Source organism: Myotis yumanensis, unplaced genomic scaffold (genome assembly GCF_028538775.1).
Source record: "Myotis yumanensis isolate MYYU_CA2020_CCGP unplaced genomic scaffold, mMyoYum1.0.hap1 SCAF_17, whole genome shotgun sequence".
NCBI lineage: Eukaryota > Metazoa > Chordata > Mammalia > Chiroptera > Vespertilionidae > Myotis > Myotis yumanensis.
In genome coordinates, this window is record NW_027223768.1 from 29,307,811 (window position 1) to 29,328,124 (window position 20,314).

At 42.2% G+C, this 20,314-nt stretch overlaps 1 protein-coding gene across 1 annotated transcript in view; it reads left to right on the forward strand.

Moving 5' to 3' along the window:
- INTS7 (integrator complex subunit 7) overlaps positions 1-14,030 on the forward strand; it is a 42,666-nt gene extending 28,636 nt beyond the window's left edge. The window contains exons 17-20 of the mRNA XM_070397448.1: positions 2,392-2,524; positions 7,747-7,845; positions 9,166-9,351; positions 12,593-14,030. Of these exons, the coding sequence (XP_070253549.1) occupies positions 2,392-2,524; positions 7,747-7,845; positions 9,166-9,351; positions 12,593-12,880 (706 nt within the window). The 3' untranslated portion in view covers positions 12,881-14,030. The remainder of the gene's footprint in view (positions 1-2,391; positions 2,525-7,746; positions 7,846-9,165; positions 9,352-12,592) is intronic.
- Positions 14,031-20,314: the final 6,284 nt, after the last annotated feature.

Consider the following 20,314-nt stretch of genomic DNA (forward strand, 5'->3'; position numbering starts at 1 on the left):
CAAACAAAAAGTATTCCTGTTTTTGCTTTGTTAGAAATTCTTCTTCCCTCCCCCATTAACTAATTAATTTTTCAAAATCCTATGTAATAAAAGCCTAATATGCTAAGTGTCCAACCATTCGTTCAACCGTTTGACCAGTCGCTATGATGTGCACTGACCACCAGGGGGCAGATGCTCTGACTAGTAGGTTAGCTTGCTGCTGGGGTCCAGCTGATCGGGACTGGGTGAGACAGGCTGGACACTCCCTGGAGCCCTCCCCTGCTGGCCCTGATAAGGAGTGGGCAAGATGGCCCGATCTGGACTGGGTGAGATGGGCCAGACATGCCCTGGAGCCCTCCGATGGTCCCTCCCTGTCTGGCCAACCTCCCGTGGTCCCTCCCCGGCCAGCCGGCCTGATCACCCCAATTGGGACTGGGCGAGACAGGCTGGACACTTCATGGACGAATCCGTGCACCGGGCCGGTTTTGGCCCGATGCCCTCAGGCCAGGCCGAGGGACTCCACCAGCCACTAGTATTTTTATAAAAGAATGACCATTGGTTTTTCCTATGATAGTATTCTATTTTGGAATATGAATTTTTAACTGTCTATAATTTTCAATCTAGTAAGACCTATGATTCCAAGATCAACTTCCTCCACAAAGAGAATATAGCGACAATGCATTTTTTGTTGTTGTTGTTGCTAATCTTCACCCAAGGACATTTTCCCCATTGATTTCTAGAGAGAGTAGAAGGGAAGGAAGGAGACGAGAGAGAGAGAGAGAGAGAGAGAGAGAGAGAGAGAGAGAGAAACATTGATTGGTTGCCTCTCACAGGGAATCAAACCTGTAACTTCAATGTAAGGGCTGATGCTCTAACCACTTGGCACATGGCTCCAGGGCTCAATAATGCATTTTAAATTTCTGTGCCCTAAAGCAGTAGTTGCCAACAGGTGGACTGCGGACCACTGGTGGTCCGTGAGGTCTGAAAGGTTGGCGACCGCAGCCCTAAAGTGTTGACTCACATTTCTTTACAGGGCAATACCAAATTCCTTGTCTTCTCTTTTAAAGTACTACCTACTCTCAGATTACTCTACTTGGCAAAGTTTTCCCCCGTCATCTGATCCATTTTAATATTTTGGTGACATACTAACTTTTACTTATTTTTCTACTTATCCTTACCTTACCTATGTTTATTTTCCCTAGTTTGCAATGTTTGACTTGCTTTTTTAAAAATTTTTATTTACTTATATATTTATTTTTAAAACAAGCTTCTCCCTTTAAAATTTGAAGATGTTCTTAAACTGCCATAATTTTCAGTTTTTGCCAACTAATTGATACTTCATGCTGACACCATTTCTCATTGTGCAATACTCATTTAACTGCTTACAACACATGTCATTGTACTGTTGGTCGACATGATAGAAATTAGTGTTTTTCTTGCTTAACTTTTAACAGAGAGATAGGCACATTGTCAGCAGGGATGGGGTGAAGGGAGTTATCTAGCCAGCTCACACATGCTGCTCTCCAGCCTTCCCCACTTCCTATCACTTTTCTTCACTCTTCTCCATCACCTTTCATCCCTCACACCCATTCCCCTAATCTTTGTCCTTCATAATAATGAAAAATTGGAAAAGAGCGCATGTACCTTGAGGGAGAGTTCTTTGGGTTTTATTTGCAATAGTGTGTAATTGCAAGGAGTAGATTCCTTCTAAAACGTCTCTTCTTGGTAGTATATATTTTGTGCCTTCCAAGTAAAGAGGAACCTATTGCTGAAAAGAACCTCAAGAGAGTGAGGCATGTCATTGATATTTCACTGAATTTTTTACAGAAATCTGTGTGTCTTTCACAGCGTAGAAGGGTTGGGGAGGTGAGGGGAGATCTTGTTTCATTCAACTCTGTATCTCTAGCAGCGACCATAATACCTATGCCAGTGTATCAGTAAATGTGGGATAGGATGGAGAGATGTTTATAATCATGAATGTTATTATCTACCTCATACCAACTTTTCAGGATTACCAGGAAAAAATATTTTGAAATGCTTGTGCATTACATTTTTCTATTCTAGCTTCTTAATCAGTCTGTCATGATTCCTTTGCACTTAACCTTTATTTCTACTGCCTAGAAAATAAGGGAATGACTAGGGACAAGGTTTATACTACCTAACAACCAAAGTGATGGAGTGAAGTCAAATCGAGGTTTGAATTCCAGCTTGTCACTTACTGGTTATATGAGACTGAGGGCAAATTACTTAACTTCTCTAAGCCTCAGTTTCCTCATCTATAAAATGGAAATAACAGTGGGTACTTCATTATTTTAAAGATTAAGTGAGAATGTGTGGAAAGTGCCTGATACATTGAGACATTAAAATTGCTGCTGTTGTGGTTCATTAATTGATATTGATTTTTAACTTCAGTTCCCAGGAATATGGATCTATAGGAGCAGCCCATGCTGATAGTGAATATGAGAGAAGAATGATGTCTGTATATAATCATGTCTTGGAGGAGGTGGAATCACTCAATCGGAAATATACCCCTGTTTCTTATATGGCAAGTGCATTTGTTTTATTGAGTTTTTATTATGTGCAAGTGGTTTTTACTCATCTCTGGCACTTACTGTGTGACTTCACCCTCTCTGTGCCTGTTTCCCTTTGTGACTGTTTTGTAGCGAGGTTACTATAGTACACGCCTCACAGCGTTGTTATGAGGATGAAATGAGATGATTCATGAAAGCACATGGCACTTCTGTAACTGCTACACACCAGTAGTCACGTTAACATGTCAAATCTGCTCTACCAGGATGCAGATAAAACTTATTTTTTTTTTAACAAGTTAACTGAAGTTGCAGTTGTTCTCAACCCTGGCTATTACGTTAGAATCACTTTGAAAACTTTTTAAAAAATGCATCAGTATCCAGGCCCCACCCCCAGAGCAGTTAACTGTATCTGTGCAGTCGAGGCCTGGGCATTCGTATTTTTAGAAGCTCCCAGGTGATTCCGTCATGCCACCAGGGTTGAGAACCACTGGCCACTTGAGACAGAAAGAACTGGGCTTGTTATCTAGCTGGCACTAAATCAGTTCCTGCGAGGTGATGCCATTGATACTTTTTAGTATACTTGTCCACCTTTCGTCTGCTGAGTCTACTGCCTTTGGCACTGTTGAGCACTCGCTCTTTATTCGGTCTTGTCTCCTGACTTCCCAGCCACTGGACAGATGGAGACGCTCTCACCCAAATTCTCTCCTCCATGTCTGGCCAGTCTCCAGTGTCTTAGTTAGCTCAGGCTCCTGTAGCAGAAAACTATAGACTTGGTGGCTTAAACAACATTTATTTCTCACAGTTTGGGAAGCTGGAAAGTCTAGGATCACTTTTTTTTTTAAATATATTTTACTGATTTTTTACAGACAGGAAAGGAGAGGGATAGAGAGTTAGAAACATCGATGAGAGAGAAACATCGATCAGCTGCCTCCTGCACACTCCCTACTGGGGATGTGCCTGAAACCAAGGTACATGCCCTTGACTGGAATCGAACCTGGGACCTTTGAGTCCGCAGGCCGACGCTCTATCCACTGAGCCAAACAGGTCAGGGCTAGGATCACTTTTTTAACAAGTTAACTGGTAAGGGCCCTTTTGCTAGCTTGCAAATTGGCTCTTTCTTACTGTGTCCTCACGTGTTCTGCAGAGCTCTGGTCTCTCTCTTTTTATAAGGACACTAATTCCATTATAGGGGGCACATCCTCATGACCTCCTCTAAACCTAGTCACGTTCGAGAGGCCCCATCTCCAAATACCAACACATTGAGAGTTAGGGCTTTTCCATATGAAGCTGGAGAAGACACACACATTCAGTCCATAACACCCTGTCTTTGAACTTTACTCCTTGGAGAGCTTTTGCCCTGCCCACACATCAGATATTTCCTATAGCTCTCTTCTGGTTCCTGCTCTTCCTGTTCTGTACTCTTACTGTTTATCAAGTATTTTAGAAGAAATTGGCAGGATGCATTGTTAAAGGGTTAGGTTAGATATTAAGGACAGATATACAGCTTTCCACATAAGGTCACCAGTACATATTTGCTGATTCGAACTGACACGGGTTTGACACTGAAATTGGTTGCTAAGGAAGGTTGTAAAAAATATCTTTGAAGTAAACACACACATCTCTGAGACATTCATTATTTCATATTTTCTCTAAGCTGCACCCTAAGAAGTTAAGTAGATACCAAACAGTACTTCAGTTTAATGGAATTGAACCCACTGAATATAATGGAAAGAAGGGGAAATTTCTGCTCAGTAGGAGACAGTACAGAGAAAAGTTCTAGGTTCAAATCCCTCCTCTGCCACTCAGCAGATCTGTGATTTTAGACAAATTACTAAAATCCTTTTCTATGATAGGGAAAAAAAATCTACCTCATAGAGTTACTGTGAACGTTAAATGAAATAATGTGTATTGCCTAGCACAGTACCTGGTATAGTGCATAAGGAGTGATTAGTAAATGTTCATTCTCTTCTCTCCACAATGTATTTTATAGCTTTAATATTATCTGAACCCCAAATTCAGTTCCACAAGTATTTATTGGGTCCTAGGAATAGAAAAATGACCAAGACACAGGATCGTCCTTCGAGTTGCCTGTAGTCTAATAAGAAATGAAGATTTTATAAACAAACCTGTGTGTATGCAGAAATAGAGCTCTTCCCGAGGTACAGATGTAGCACAAAAGAGAAAGTAATGCATGTCACAGGATAGTTGAATGGGGTAAGGGTGTAACTCAGAAGATGTCTTTGCAGATGAGGGTAGAGAATTTCAGGCAGAGAACAACACGTTTGAAAGCAGAGGCGTGAAATAGCATGTGTCTTCTGGGAATAGTTTGTTACTGTTGTTACAGCAAGAGTGTACAGGTGGGGGCTGGAGAGGTAGGCAGAGGCCAGGTGACAAAAGGCTTTGAACACAGTGTTAGGGAGTTTGGACTTTATCCTATAGGCACTGGGGAGTTTTTTAGGAATTTTTAATGGGTAGAGGAAAGAAGTGGTTAAGATTGTACTTTATTGTTCTGTAGGCACAGAACATGTAATGGCTATTCTGTGGTTACAAGGCTTCTCTCATAATCCAAGGTAAGGACCTAATGAATAGGAATTAGAATGAGAAGAACAGGTACATAAGAAAGATACTTAGGGGCAGTATTTTCAAGGCTTGGGTTTTTGTGTTGTGTGTGTGTGTTTATTAAATGTGAGAGGATGGAGACATGACCTCCAGGTTTCCAAGTTACCAAGTGCACAAGTGGTTGATCCTTCACTGAGACAGAGAATATAAAGGGATGGTGGTAGAAGATGAAGGTTTCGTTTTTAACGTGTGTCTGTCTTACAGGCAGTTGGAAAATAGGTCTGGTGTTGGAAGGAGTCGGGCTGGAATGCATGTAAGATGGTTTTGAACGTAGAGGTTCTTAAAGTCACGGGAGTAGAGAAAATTGCCTCTTAGGAACATATGGACTAATGAGAGTGTCAACATTTAAGGAAGAAACAAAGGAAGAGAATCTTAGGAAAGAAGATGGAGAGGGGAAGAATCAGAAAAAGTGAGGGCAGGGGCCATAAGTGGAATTCCTTGGAAAAAGAGACTTATCGGTTGCCACAGTATTGTAAAAAGTACAAAGGCTGAAAAGTATTGGATTTGCAATGAGGAGTGTTGGTTTAGGAACCATGATATGTGACTTCACACCTCCAGACTGTTAACTTTAATAGTAAATTGCTACTAATGTACCTGGGGAGGTGTGTCCGGGGGGCTGGTGGCCTCAGAGGCAGTCCTGCTTTCCCAGTGGGGGATTGTAAAGTCTGAATTTCTTCTTATAAAAGGGAGAATGGTGCCTTTTTGCCCGGGAACAGCCTGAGGTCACTTGGGGTCCTCCCTCCTTTAAAGATGTTTCTCTCCTTAAACACGATTGTGACATCAAAGGTTCCACCACAAGTAGAATGTCCCTGCAAATGCTTCCCAGGTTCCTTGCAGGAAGATGGATAGTGATGTTTCAGCAGTTAAACCTGAAGAAATAGGCCCGATGTCTTTAAATCTGAGTTATTATTTTCTCAAGTAATAGACCTGGCATTTGTATTACTGCTTGTCTGTTGGGTACAAAATATTCAGTAGTCTGAACCCAGTGACGAGTAATTTCTTCTGGCTTTCTGCCTTATTGCCCAACTCTTAAAAAATGTTTACAGGGTAGGCAACTAGGTGACAGTTTACTTGAAAGCAGGAGCTTAGACGGACAGACAGCATAGTGTATAGTGGAGTGGTTTTCAACCTGTGGTACTTTGGAGGGACTGCTGAGAGAGGGGAGTAGACTGAGGCAGGGGTAGTAGACCAAGTTGGAATGGTTCTGGGTGCCCCAAAGATTAAGTGTTCTGATAGTGCTGTAACTTTTTTCTCCTATTGTTTGCAAATCATTGGTGAAGTGGAACAAAAATCACTGAACTAAGTAAGGATTAGGCAATCTTGGTTCTAGTTCCAGCTTGTTCCATTAGCTGTCTAGGTGACCCATGTTGTCATCAGAATTGAGATTCTTTATCTGTGAAGCTTTTTGAAGGGTATTCTTTAAGAAGAAGAAAAAAAAAGATTAAAAATATGAACAATAAAATGGCAATAAATACATAGCTATCAACATTTAAATCTAAAAATCAAAATAAAGAACAAGAAATCTGATGAACAAAATAAACTGATGAATAAAATAGAACCAGAAACATGGAACAGACTGACGAATCTCAGAGGGGAAGCGGGTGCAGAAGAGATTAACCAAAGAACATAGGCATATGTGCATTACTTAGGACACAGACAATGGGGTGGTGAAGGACTGGGGCAGGGCGGGAACCGGATTGAGGGAGGTAATGGGGAGAAAGTAGGGGATATCTGTAATACTCTCAGCAATAATGAATTTTTTTTAATTGGGATGATCTTTAAATAGCTTTGATGGTTTCATGGGTGTATGGTTACCTGCATGCCCATCAAGTGGTATATATTAAATATGTACAGCTTTTTGTATGTCATTGTCTATCAATAGAGTGGTTTTAAACTAAATAAATAATCTTAGAACTCTTAAATTCTGTTCTATGATCCTTTTCACTAAGACTCGAAGCATTTATTAAAGTTTCATAATTCCCTAGAGTTGGACTATATAGTCATTCTTAAATCTGAATTCCAGTGAGCTTTCACCATTGCTCTCTCCCTGAGGCCTCATGGCCATAGGGTCAGGGAAGCTGCCTGGTGGGGATGGGTTGACAGAATGAGGCAACTCTAAGCCGAAGTTCCACATGGGATTAGGTGTCAGCCCCGGGATGTCAATATACTGCAGTCTCCAGCTTCTTTACCATGTACTCTTTATCATACTTTGCCAAACTTTATCAAACTGGCAGTTACTCTGTATTTCAGTGTCATAATATGTCTACTAGCTCGAAGCTCTTTAGAAATGCAAAGTTTGCATATTGCTTGCCTTGAGCAATGTGGATTTCTCTTTTCTGTCATTTGCTTTTTATGGAATGTACTCCTTTACAATAAAGTATAAATCTGTAATTGTACTCCTTAACATGAGTTACTTGGCAAATGTGCACAGTTCCTGGATTGTTGTTGGTTTTGTTTTTGTTTTTTTTTTACTATTTCCTGATTGATGGTGTTATTATTGTTGTTTGTGTAATAATCTATGTGAGCATTTGTAGTTTTTAAACTTCTCCTGAAAGTACCATTTGTTGATGAAATTTGGAAATTCATTTTTATTTGATTCTATTTCTTTCCCCTCCAGCATACAGCATGCCTCTGCAATGCCATCATTGCTTTGCTGAAAGTTCCTCTTTCATTTCAGAGGTATTTTTTCCAGAAACTGCAATCCACCAGCATTAAGGTAATATTGGAAGAATGATAAGGTTAATATGGATTAAAAGCCCAGTTATCACCTACAGATTAAGCGGGACATAGTTCTGCTTCAAGAGCTTACCTTTGGTTTTGGCAAAACTTATGCTCTTTAGTTATAAGCCTTTCCTGCCTTTACCAACTGGTTTGGTGAAGAAAATGGACACCTGTCAGTACCAAATGCAGTGAGACAGGTGTTTGGCTACCGGGAGCTCTGTACCTTGGCTCCCTACTCCAAGAATAAGTCGAGTGGTTTTCATCATAGTAGCCTACAAGGATCTTGAGCTGAGTCCACCTCTGGTCAGCCTATTCAGACCCAACTTCAAATGAAACAGGTCCAGTATGACATCACCAGCCCTACCTCAAAAGCACTTTTATCTTTGAATAACAAGCTTTGGGGAGCTGGCCAATTAATAGAATTAGTATTTTAAAATATTTAAACTACTCAAAATTCAAAAGTTGTTTTTGTTCAAGGAATAGAATTGTTGGGAATGGGGGAAATCGCCACTTCTGAGAGATTACTTGGATTATCCCTGTCAATAAATGTCTAGTATGTTTTGGCATCCGTCCAAATGCTTTTGATTGCAAATAACAAAGTAGGCTATGACAAATGACCTGGTTAATAAGGAAAATGTATTATATAGGTAAGTCCTAAGGTAGTAGGTCTCCAGAGTTGATTAGTTCAATGGTTCAACAGCATTATAAAAAACAATTTTTCCATCTTTTTATTTAGCAAGGCTTGAGCTTTCTGTAGTTGAAGTGGATTTGGGACTTTTAATATGTTTTTAAAGAAAAATTACTCTAATGAGAGGTTAAAAATGTCATTTGGTTCATTTGTGGAAGTTGACTTTTATACCATGGTGACTTGGTTATGTTTGTAATCCTAGAATTTTAAATTCATTTGCATTTGAATTTAGTCAATTTGAAATTATCTAAAACCAAAGAGACAGCTGCTGGACACGAAAATTTACATAGTGGATTTCCCTTCTAGAATTGGTTCGTTATCAAAGAAGTGCCTCCCCACAGAAATTGGGAGAGCAGTACCTCCACTATTCTCTGTTACCTTCAAACAGTGCTGGGGCTTCAGGTTAAAAAAACAAATGGGTATTTAAAAGGAGGCATTAGAAATAAGGAACTCTTGACTTTAAAGGTACATCTATCTGGTTGTCCCAGCATAGTCAGGTTGTAGGGGGGGGGGGGGGGGGGGCGGTTAAGTAACATTTTAACCCATAACCAGCGGTTAGCACAGACATGTTTGTTGGAAGGAGGCTTGCTCTTGGTTGTTAGTGTTTATGTGATGTTGTTGTTCCAGCTTGCTCTGTCGCCATCCCCCCGGAACCCTGCAGAGCCCATCGCTGTCCAGAATAACCAGCAGCTGGCGCTGAAGGTGGAGGGAGTGGTTCAGCATGGATCTAAACCAGGACTGTTTCGCAAAATTCAGTCTGTCTGTCTGAATGTTTCTTCTACGCTACAGAGTAAATCTGGACAAGAGTACAAGGTAATTTACAAAAGAGGCAGAATTGTGATGCGATTTTAGGTGATGGAAGTTTTCCCATGTTTTTCATGGTTAAGTAGATTGCAGTTCTACCTCCCCAGGGATCAGATGGACATGAGTTAAAAGCACATATTGGGGTGTGAGAGCCTAATAACAATACTTCTCTTTTTCCTGCCTGAACATTTGATAGATGGAGGTCAGACTATGAGTGGTATTACTGTTAAAGCCAGGGAGGAGCCCCGCTCAGGTGCCTGGCGGCAAGGACTTCTAGCCCTGTACCTCTGACATGAATTTTTCCACCTAGCTTCAGCCAATACACACAAAGCCTACCCCCATAAAACATGGCAGGAAGGAGCACCCGAAGCTCAAAAAAGAAGGGAAAGAGAAGATGCTTAGCTCCCCATGCCCAGCTCCCACCCCGAAACTTAGCCAGTGGGATGCACCTCCTCTGCAGACCAGTACTGTTCATCTGATGAAAGGTCCTTTCACGCGGAGGGAACATCAGAAGTAGGGGATAAGTGTCTCCCTATGCCCCCTGCCCCCAAAAGAGCACATCTGTTTATTTTTCTCTATTTTAAGTAACTTTTCAAAAGGAAAATATATAGCATTGACATAGCAATGGTTAAAGTAAAAATCTTTCCTTATGAGTATAACCCTAGGAATTTACTGCTTTGAGAATCATGAGGCCAGTTAACCAAAACCATGCTTGCTTTGTTAGCCAAAGCTAAGATTCTGAATTCATGCCCATGAAATGCCAATCTTCCAAATGTAGAATGTTCCTTCCTTTAGACATCTCTTTCCAGTTCTGTGGCAGTTTATTCAAAGTAAATGGAGCAAGGGATCAGGTACACAGTTGTATGATAGAGTTGTTCAAATGCCCAGATTGCTGGTATCCAGGTTGATTGGGGGCATGCTTGAACTGCGGTTCATAGCAAGAAAAGGGGTATTAGTAAAGATAAAAAGAGCGTTTTAGTCTCTTTGGTGTTCGGCTAAAAAAAGCCAAGGGGAGTTCTGGTTTGAGCCATCATCACTTCCTTTGCTTTGATAGCTTACTCTCTCTCGCACTCTTCACCCATCTGGTAAGGCTCAGACTTCATTCTCTTTTCTTCCTCTCTTTTTATTTTCATGACCCAAAGCATGGTGCCTTATGTAGCCACTCAATAGCTATTTGGTGACTGATGAAAAAAAAATCAGTAGTTAGAGCACAACTATTATGTTTGGGTGATCTCTGATGTCACAGAAGATCATAGTGAGAATTTACATAGTTAACTGTCTGCAGCTCTCTCCTCACTTAGAGTTTGAAAGAACCGTAACCATAGTTCTCTTTGTTCCTTGTATATAATGATTTCTACTATTAAGAAGAAAAACATTCAAACTGAGAAGTACTGGTCTCCTGCTTGCTGACTTGCCTCCTGGGAGACATTGACTGAAGTCAGGAAGCTGCTATAATAAGCCACACTGTACATCAAGCATGTCAAACTCAAAGGCTAACACAGGCCAAATAAATGAGGCATGCGGCCTGTGGGCTGCAAGTTTGACATGCTTGCTGTACATGATAACTTTATCATGTTACTTGCAGGGAGTTTGCAACTTAAAATGCATCATCCATTTAGAGTCATCAGGTCCTTTTCTGATCTCTTTAAGGAAGTTCTTGTTTAATAGGCATATTCTTTAGGAATATAAAAACCTTACAAAAGTTGACTATGCAAACAAAAAAATACCTATAAGTAATTCTAAGATCTTGAATTGGTGGGTGACTTTATTAATGTTACAGGTAAATGACTCTGGAAAATTGACCTCATGCTAACTGCTTATTGAGACAAGCTCAGGGCACATTTATATAATTAATTATACAACAGAAACACACATAAATGTAGATCAATCTAGTCAAACACTCATTAAGATTACCTGTATATGCATTGTCAGAAAAAAGGTCTCTCTGACATACTTCCTCATGAGTAGAGGTCGGGGTACATCAGCGGGTGTTATTCTGTTACTGAAGAACAACGGCCTGAGTGTTTGTCTAGCTAAATAAATGAATGAGCCCATAAATCTGTGTTTTGCAATATATCGTACTGCCAATCTGAACAAAACACTGATTAAGTGAGTGATGTACAAGTTCTGAAGTTAATTTAATGCTGAAGCTAATACTAAAGCAGGGAGGAATCATATTAAAGAATAGAAAATCAGACTAGCTAGGAGGAAGAAAACTCACATATAAACAGAGTTTTATGTCCCTTTTCAGTCTTTTATATTTTAAAACCACTGAAACAGGTGGTTGCACCCTATTTCTTCAGAATGTCTCTTCACAGACTAAAGAAAGATGGGAATTGGAGTTGAGGTTGGGTAAGCAAGTGTAGGGAAGGAAAAACGTCTTTTCTGCTTTCTGTAGATCTCCAGTCGGGCCTAAGGGTAAACTGACATTAAGGCAGATTAATAGGAGAAAAACCTACCAGTGTTATTAGAATTTCACATGTAGGAATCTTCACAAGAGAATGAAGACCCAAAGAAGTAGCCAGAACAGAAAGCTTATATACCTTTAGACACAGAAATGATAAGTTCATGACGAAATGACAAGACACGGGGATTTGGACTTGGGGCAGTAAATTGTGGGGGAATGTTGGGGCAGTGGGGGCGACCATAGAAGATAGGGGATATTTTAGTAGGTTTGTTTGTACAGGTCCATTTCAGCATCGATGGCCAGTCTCTGGTGATAAGGATGTTTTTCTCCTCTTGGTATAGGGAGGCTACCTTTCTTGTAGGAAATTTTATGGCCTGTTTTAGGTAAAAGGGGGCAGATCAGCAAGCCCCTCCTGCATCTGTTGTTTCTCTAGTGCCTTTAGCTCAAAATAGTCAGGATGCCAAAGCAGCATATATGGGGTGGTGTGTCCTGAACTCCTTCGCCAGGAGGAGAGGCCAGCATATGAAGGGGCTGAGAAAGGCTTTGGGGGCTCATTCTTTAAGGATAGTAAGGAGTCAGATCAATCCATAACTAAGAGTATAGGTGCTGCAGTTAGCCTACCAAGGTTCAGAGGCTAGCTCCACCACTCATTAGCTGTGTGACCTTGGAGAAATTACTTAACCTCTCTGACTCAGTTTTCTCCTCTATAAAGCAAGAATAATAATTGTACCTACCTCTTGGTTGTTTGCATGGATTAAATAAGCACGTGGGCAGGACTTAGCTCATAGTAAGCACTCAGTAAATGTTAGCTATTGTTATTACCTAACAATTTTTTTATTCCAGATACCCATTGACAATATGACCAATGAGATGGAGCAGAGGGTTGAGCCTCATAACGACTACTTTAGTACACAATTTCTTTTGAACTTTGCTATCCTTGGAACACACAACATTACTGTGGAATCTTCAGTGAAAGACGCCAATGGTATCGTATGGAAGACTGGTCCCAGAACTACCATATTTGTAAAATCCTTGGAAGACCCGTATTCCCAGCAAATTCGCCTGCAACAGCAGCAAGCCCAGCAACCATTACAACAGCAGCAACAACGAAATGCCTACACGCGGTTTTAACCATGTGACGAATGCACTACAGACTTTACAGGGATTGATTAAATTAGCAGAAGTACTCTGCATCTTCATATGGATTAAGAGATGAAAGTTATAATGTGGAGTCCATTTACTCCTTGGTTTCTGTAATGTAATATTCTAAAAAATATAGGGTTTTTTTTTCCCCCTTACAAATTTCTCATTTGAGAAAAATGGGGTTCCTAACCAGAAATATTTTTTTCCTTGTTCCTTTGACCAGGTCCCTTATCTCATAATTACCATTTTCATTCTTTTATTCTTCTTCTTAGTGTGGCTGAGCCTTTTCTTTTTCTTTTAAGTCACATATTGGGATCATTGAATTAGTAAATTTGACTGCTTCTCTACCAAAATATATCACTAGCTGCCTGTGATTCTGAGCTGCACCTTGGGAAGTTCTGACCAGTACTGACCCTGGTGGTAAAACGGAGTCCTCCCATCGATGGACTCGGAAGTGTCTCCTGAACCATCAGTCTTCTGGAAAGTGAGAGCAGGCAGACAAACAGCGTAGACACATCCTGCTATATTATTTCAACTCCTTATCTGTCCTGTGCTAAAGCAAACTTAATTTATTGTTTTAGTACTTAATTGAACCAAAGTGCAGCTAAAAATTACATAGACATATTGGAGATTAATAATTTGTTTTTTCTAATATGTGTGTGATTGTATAGACTTTTTACATTGTTTCTAAGAGTGAAAAAAATCACTCACATTTAATATCTCAATGTTTTAAAGTAGGAGGGCAGATCTTTGGTTTAGTTTCTTGGCATGTTACGTAATGCTAGACTTGATTGCCTAGAAAGAACAGTCTCTTTTTAACACAACCCCAATTAGATGGGATGCTCAGGGAATAGAAGTTTTCTGGTTAGCCAGAAAACCCCTTTTTTTCTATTTCAATACTGGTTAAAAACATTATAAAATCTAATACTGGTATACTTTCTTGTCTTAACACAGTATACTAGATATAATTAACCGTTCTTTCTGGATTTGGGATCATTCAGTTCTTTGGGATCATGATTTCTGAACATTGGGGATCACAGCACTGCAGAGATTGATGATATGGGCAGTTGGGTTCGGAGTAGCTCCTAAGATGAAGCAGGCACATTCCTTGGAAATTTCTTTTTAAAATAAATATCTCCATTTCTTTGCTTGTGTTTGGCCTTTTCTCTTTGAAAGTTGACATTGGCTCAAAGGAGCGGTTGATTTTAAAGGGAAAAACAAAGTGTGTGTTTTTTTTTCCCTTGTCATCTGGCTTTTACGGGTGAGAAGTGATTGACAACTCAGGTCCCTTTAAGATCATGAGCTATATTTGCAGCACAACACATTTCACTGCCAACAGCCAGATCATTGTCATAAAACGTAAATCTACAGTGGCCACTGTAGATTATATCTGTTTATAAGTGGCCCAGTTGTACCCATAATGTACATAATGTAATGTAATGTAGTTAGCCTCTGTCACCAACATTAAAAGTACGATGGGATGTAGTGAGAAGTCAGAAAGTCTGGTGAGTTGGCTTAGATTGCCTAACAGCAGCACTCCAGGAGGTTACGGTCTTTCCATTTCTTACCCAAGAACACGAAGACCTTTCAACCTCATGGGCTATGCTTTATGTTTCATTGGCTCGGTTGGAGCTAGTCCATTATCCTGTGGTATGCAGTCTAAAGTACTCATTCTATGAGCAATTTAATTTTTCATTGTGATTGGGATTTAAATAGAGTGAGTCAGGTTTTTTCCTTCATGACATACCAAGACCTGGAGCCACTGATTTCCACATTCTATTGAAGAATGCTAAACTTTTTTCAAACCTATTACAGTTACAAAACATTTTTCAGGATGTACCTTTTCCCAGTGCATTTCTCTCCTGCACAGTCAAGTTTGTTGTGCAGTTTGCCCTCTTTGCTTATTATTTAGGTCTGGTTAAAGATTGAAACTTGATGAAATATGTTCTGGCATTATCTTTCTTATAGATCATGTCTACAGGTGTAGCTTTTGTTTAGTGATACCTGACTAAAAAGTAGTTTTGTTGTTTCCAGATAAATTATGAAGGTGAGATAATATCAAATGAATCAGAACGATCAGGAAAATGAGCCTCTTGCCCAATCAGCATCCTCAAGAGTCAGGATGAGTTCAAGAAAAACAGATTGTATGCAGAGAAGAAATATTTCATAGTTCATCTTTTGGTTTTCTTGGGAGATTTTATTTGTGGATTTTTAAAATATATATTTTTATTGATTTCAGAGAGTAGGGATGAGGGAGAGAGATAGAAACATCAATGATGAGAGAGAATTATTGATCAGCTGCCTCCTGCACACCCCACACTGGGGATCGAGCCTGAAACCCGGGCATATGCCCTGACGGGGAATCGAACCGTGACTTCCTGGTTCATAGGTCAATGTTCAACCACTGAGCCACACCAGCTGGGCTTATTTGTGGGTTTTAATGAAGCTTATTTGTGGCTGTGAATCAAAAATATATAAAATGGAGGACTAGGACTGAATGAGACTGAGGAATTATGAGAAGATATTAATGTCTAGTTCTGTTTCCCAACACCATGGAAGGTGAAAGTAGGCCGTGTTGCCTCAAGAGTTTCATCCCACCATTGGAAATAGTGAAGCTAATGATGCTTTTTGTTTATGTGTCCTCTCACCTTGAGGAGATGAGCAAAGTGATGGCAAATTCTTAACACTTGTACCCCCCACCGTGTTTTCCCTTCCCCACCCCCACCCACCAGTAAAGGCAGACAGCATGTGATCAGGAGGGCCAGCCCTAAAGTACTCCCCACATGGCAGGAGATGTAGATGAAATGCCTACTGAATAATGCAAGTAGGGGAGACTGCCTCTCCAGGGGTGAGCCCACACCATGCCAGGCCCTGAGCTGGCAGTGGGAAGTACAAATGAAATGGACAGATCCCTCAATTGACAGTAAAAGACCTCTGTCTTCAGAGAGTGTGAAGAGGGCTTTATCAAAGCTGTTAACAGCAAAAAATGATGCCATCTCTGAAATTCCAGTAGTATCTCCCCTTATACATAGCAGTCAGGACAGGCTCTAGGGTGATTAAAACTGGCCATCATGTGGCATCTTCTCCTTTTGCTGCTCTTGGAAGGCAAGTGTTCCTTCCTGCTCAGAGAACCTCCTCCTGATATGATCAGAGACAAATGGGTACCTACTACTTTTGAAGCCAGAGCTGAACAGAAAGAGCATTTGGAAAAAAGGTTCACCCCTAAAGTATAAAGTCAATATTTAGCCTCAAGGAGATGAGCTGACATGCAAAAAGAAGTAAATATTGTCTTGTGTTGCAGAAGCTACTGCTGTTTCTGGCCAGGTTGTTGGATGACATGAACCCATCAATGTCACATTTCAAGTTACCAGGGCATTAGCGAGAAATGACTGTAATCACAGAATCACTTAAGCAACATCAGATCTGTCCTACTTAGTGTCGCAGTGTCCCCTGGGATGCTCAAGAGCATATTAGCCGTGGCGAGAACTGTCTCAGCACATCTGGAACCTCCTGGAGGGCCCTTGACACAGGAGAGGCCTATGAGTCGGCCCTAAGCACTCCCAACCCCCTGCCCCTCTCCCACGTGACTGACCAGGAGTAGCTGATGGGAAGCATTTTTCCTTCACCCTGAGCACTGGAAGTAACTCCACTGGGACCACAGGGCACTATAGCTCAGTCAGCTTTTGTCTGAGCAGGAGTTTGTGAACTGGAGCACATTTCCCAGATCTATGCCAACGGCCCCGCCAACAAGGACACAAACAATTTTGAAAACAGATGACCTTTTATTTACTCACCAAATGTTTATCGAACACGTGCCGGGTGCCAGGAACTGGGAAGGCAATGATGGGCCAGCTCCTTGGGTTCATGGCTATGCCACTGCTTGTTTTTGCACAGACCATGGGAGAGGGAAGGCTGGGACCATGCTGGGTGGGCCTGAGCTTCCTTGGTGGTTGATCATTTCCTCCTGTGACGGGGGAAAGGAATGAGTTTGCACAGGTCTATCCAGGTCCTGCCGTTTCCTGTATGGCCCTTCGGAAAAGCTGTCAGTCTGAGCGCTTGCCCCTTCGGTAGCTAACCATCTTCACCGTTCACTAATATCCAACCTAAAGCCCTTAGCGTGATCTTAATTAACATCCTGCTTCAATTCTTTGTGTTTGAGGGAGATGGCAAACTCCCCAAAACCTTGCTCCCAGGGAAATAGTACTAATCAGAATGCAGTCTTCTCTGACCCCAACTACTTCATATTGAAAAACATACCTGCCCCACCAGACCCGGCAGAAACACACTCGCCCCCAATTCCTCCCGCCAGACTTGACACTTTATACTGGTCCCTTTGTGACCAGTGTCAACCCAGTCTTATACATGATCCACTGCCTGACCCTTGGGGTTGCCGTAAATGTGGATAAATGGTGGCTGCAGTTACCATGTCCTGGTCATGGGAATGAGCAGCTCCCTCCATCGCTCCAGCCTCCACGTCAGCCCCCTCTCATAACATTTTTGTGAGCCTTGGCTTCTTCCTCTGTGAAATGAGGCTAACAACTGCCCTGTTGTGAAGATTTAATGTAATAACACATGCACAAAGCCTGCTACTTGGCAGGGGCCCACCAAGTATTGGTTGCCTCTGCAGTTATGTTGCAGATCATCTCTGCCTTAGAGGAAAGTGATGTTCCAGGTCATCTGAGAACCTAAAGGGACTAAAATTTCTTAGACTCAAGAGAAATGTGTTCTTTTCCCTCTTAAGGAGGACATTTATATCTGTGAGCTTTCCTGTCCGCACAAGCCTTGAGCCCTAAGGTGGGGGAAGAAGGGGGTGTAAAAAAGAAGTGTCACCAGTTCAATGAGTCAACCCAGGCTTCTCTGTCATTCTTTCTGAGTTATTTAGCAACTGCAAAGTAAATGGGCTTGTATCCAAAGGTAGTTGTTGCCATGAAATCTATTGGACACAAGCCCCATGATTCAATGGACGCTGTCTACCTGACTAAGCAGAACTATTTTCCTGCTGAAAGGTTTTAGAGAGTTTGCTATCTCCCCCAAACAGAGCATGAAGACAAAATTGCAGTAAGAACTTTAGGTTGGGCGTAAGTAAGAACTTCGTGAACTGTGAAAATAATTAAATACTGAAGGAAGGTGGCATATGGACTGTGTGAGCTATTCTGTCCAACCACAGGGATCTGATCGCTTTGCCAACAGCCTCTCTGATCCCTTGGCCCCATTCCATCAGCAGGCCTTGTGCAGGGCAGACTTCCTGCCAAGGGCTGTGCCTGGGAGATGGGGTGTAGCCCTGCTCCCTACCCACCACATGCCCTCCAGACAGAGGGCTCAGGCAGCTCAGCTGCAGATATAAATAACCCCCTCGTGACTCTCTGTCCTTAGAGCAAATGCCTCTGGCCATTGGGGAAGAAGTGGAGGGAGGGAGGGCCCCAGGAGGGAGAGCCCTCTGGGCTTGACAGCTGAGAAAAGAGCTGAGAGTGAAGAGGTTATGTTTTCTCTCACCTCCTAAGTGTGTCTGTATGTTTATGAGAGATGTGTCTACGCAGAGAGAAGAGCTGTCCTACTTTTGAGGAAGGGTGGGAGGCGGGGGGGAGCAGGCGGGTGTCCGTGGCGGTGTTTCTTCCCTTCTGTTCCCACTACCGTCATCCTAGTTCACAACCTCATAATATCTTCCTGGACTATCACTTTCGCTTCCCGTTTTCCTTGCTGCTAGTCCCTGTCTCCTCTGAGTAATCCTTTCTTCCCACTGCTTCCCAATTCACTCATCTTGTCCAGTGGGAACCCTGTTCCCATTGGGTTCCCAGTACATTCCAGATTCTTCAATCTCTCTCCCCTTTTATTTCTCTCCCGCCCCAACCCCCTTTATTTTTCCTTTTTTTCCCAATTCACTTTGAGGGGCACAGCCACCAAAAGCAACGGGATCTGCTTGCTGTCGTGTTTAAACTGTTTAAACTGCTGCCATCGCCCTAACCGGTTTGGCTCAGTGGATAGAGCGTCATCCTGCGGACTAAAGGGTCCCAGGTTCGATTCCGGTCAAGGGCATGTACCTTGGTTGTGGGCACATCCCCAGTAGGGGGTGTGCAGGAGGCAGCTGATCGATGTTTCTCTGCCATCGATGTTTCTAACTCTCTATCCCTCTCCCATCCTCTCTGTAAAAAACCAATAAAATATATTTAAAAAAATAAAATAAACTGCTGCCATGACAAACAGCAGTTCTTGGGTTTAGGTGCTTGGTTTGGTCTTTCATTGAAGACCCTCCGCAATGTGACTCCAGCCTTGCACCAAGCCCTGCCTCTCGCCACCCCTCTGCTACTTCCTGGGCATCCCATGAGCTCTGTTTGTCATTGGCTTTGTTCTTATTTCCCCTCCACCTGACTACTCCTCTCCTTCACTGAAAATCCTGCCCGTCTCTCCACATCCTGACTCTCTCCCGGACCAATATCAGGATTCCTCCCGGCCTGTATCATATTCAGTCTTGCCTGAAGCAGTCAGGCTGCATGGCCCTCCCAGTAAGCATAAAGGTGGACACATGGTGCTACCACATGCTATTGATGAGAACAAACAGCTCCCTCCACTGTCTTCCTCCCCTTGCCACCCCCCTCCACCCCCCATCAGCCTTTAATTATTCTTTGGCCTCCTGCCCTGGTTCACATCCCTGCAGGGGGCAGTCCTGGCTGATCTGCCCGCTGACCTGATGTTCACTTTGGAGACAAGAGGTGTAAAGCAAGCCTCCATGCAGTGGAGCACAGCTCACTGGTGTTGTGAGGCTCAGTGCGAGGTCCAGAGTGCAGCTCAGGCTCTGATCTGAGGTATGAGACAGGAGGGAGTAGACCAGTGCTGAGAGCTTGTAAGAAAGTAAAAAAAAAAAAAAAAGAAAGAAAGAAAAAAAGGAACATTCATCAGTCTCCTTCCTTAGCATCATCTACAGCAAGCATGTCAAACTCATGGCCCACGGGCCACATGCCTCGTTTATTTGGCCTGTGTTAGCCTTTGAGTTTGACAAACTTCATCTACACTCTCCTCCAGCAATAGCCTTCTCCCGGTCAGAATTTAGAATATGTTGTTGCTTTGAGTGATTTGGGCTCTTCCCTGCTTATCCTTACTCCCTTCTTTCCATCCTCTCTCTCTCTCTGCCTTTCTTTTTCATGGTGTAATTGCGTCTGTTGTAGGTAAGGCCTTGCAGCAGGTAGAGTCCCTACTCCCAGGAAGCTGTGGTCAGCGATTGTCACATATGTCACATAGATCAGTGTTTGTCTATAGTGCCAACTGCGGGCAGAGATACCAAAACTGCACTGGGGTGAGACCTGAGGGGAACACTACATTATTATTCTCATTGAGGAGGTTTACAAAGTGCTGCCCGAAGACCCTGTGGGAGGTGGGGTGGGCAACAAAAGATACCAAGGAAAAGAAAGGCAAGGAGAGGAAGCCAGG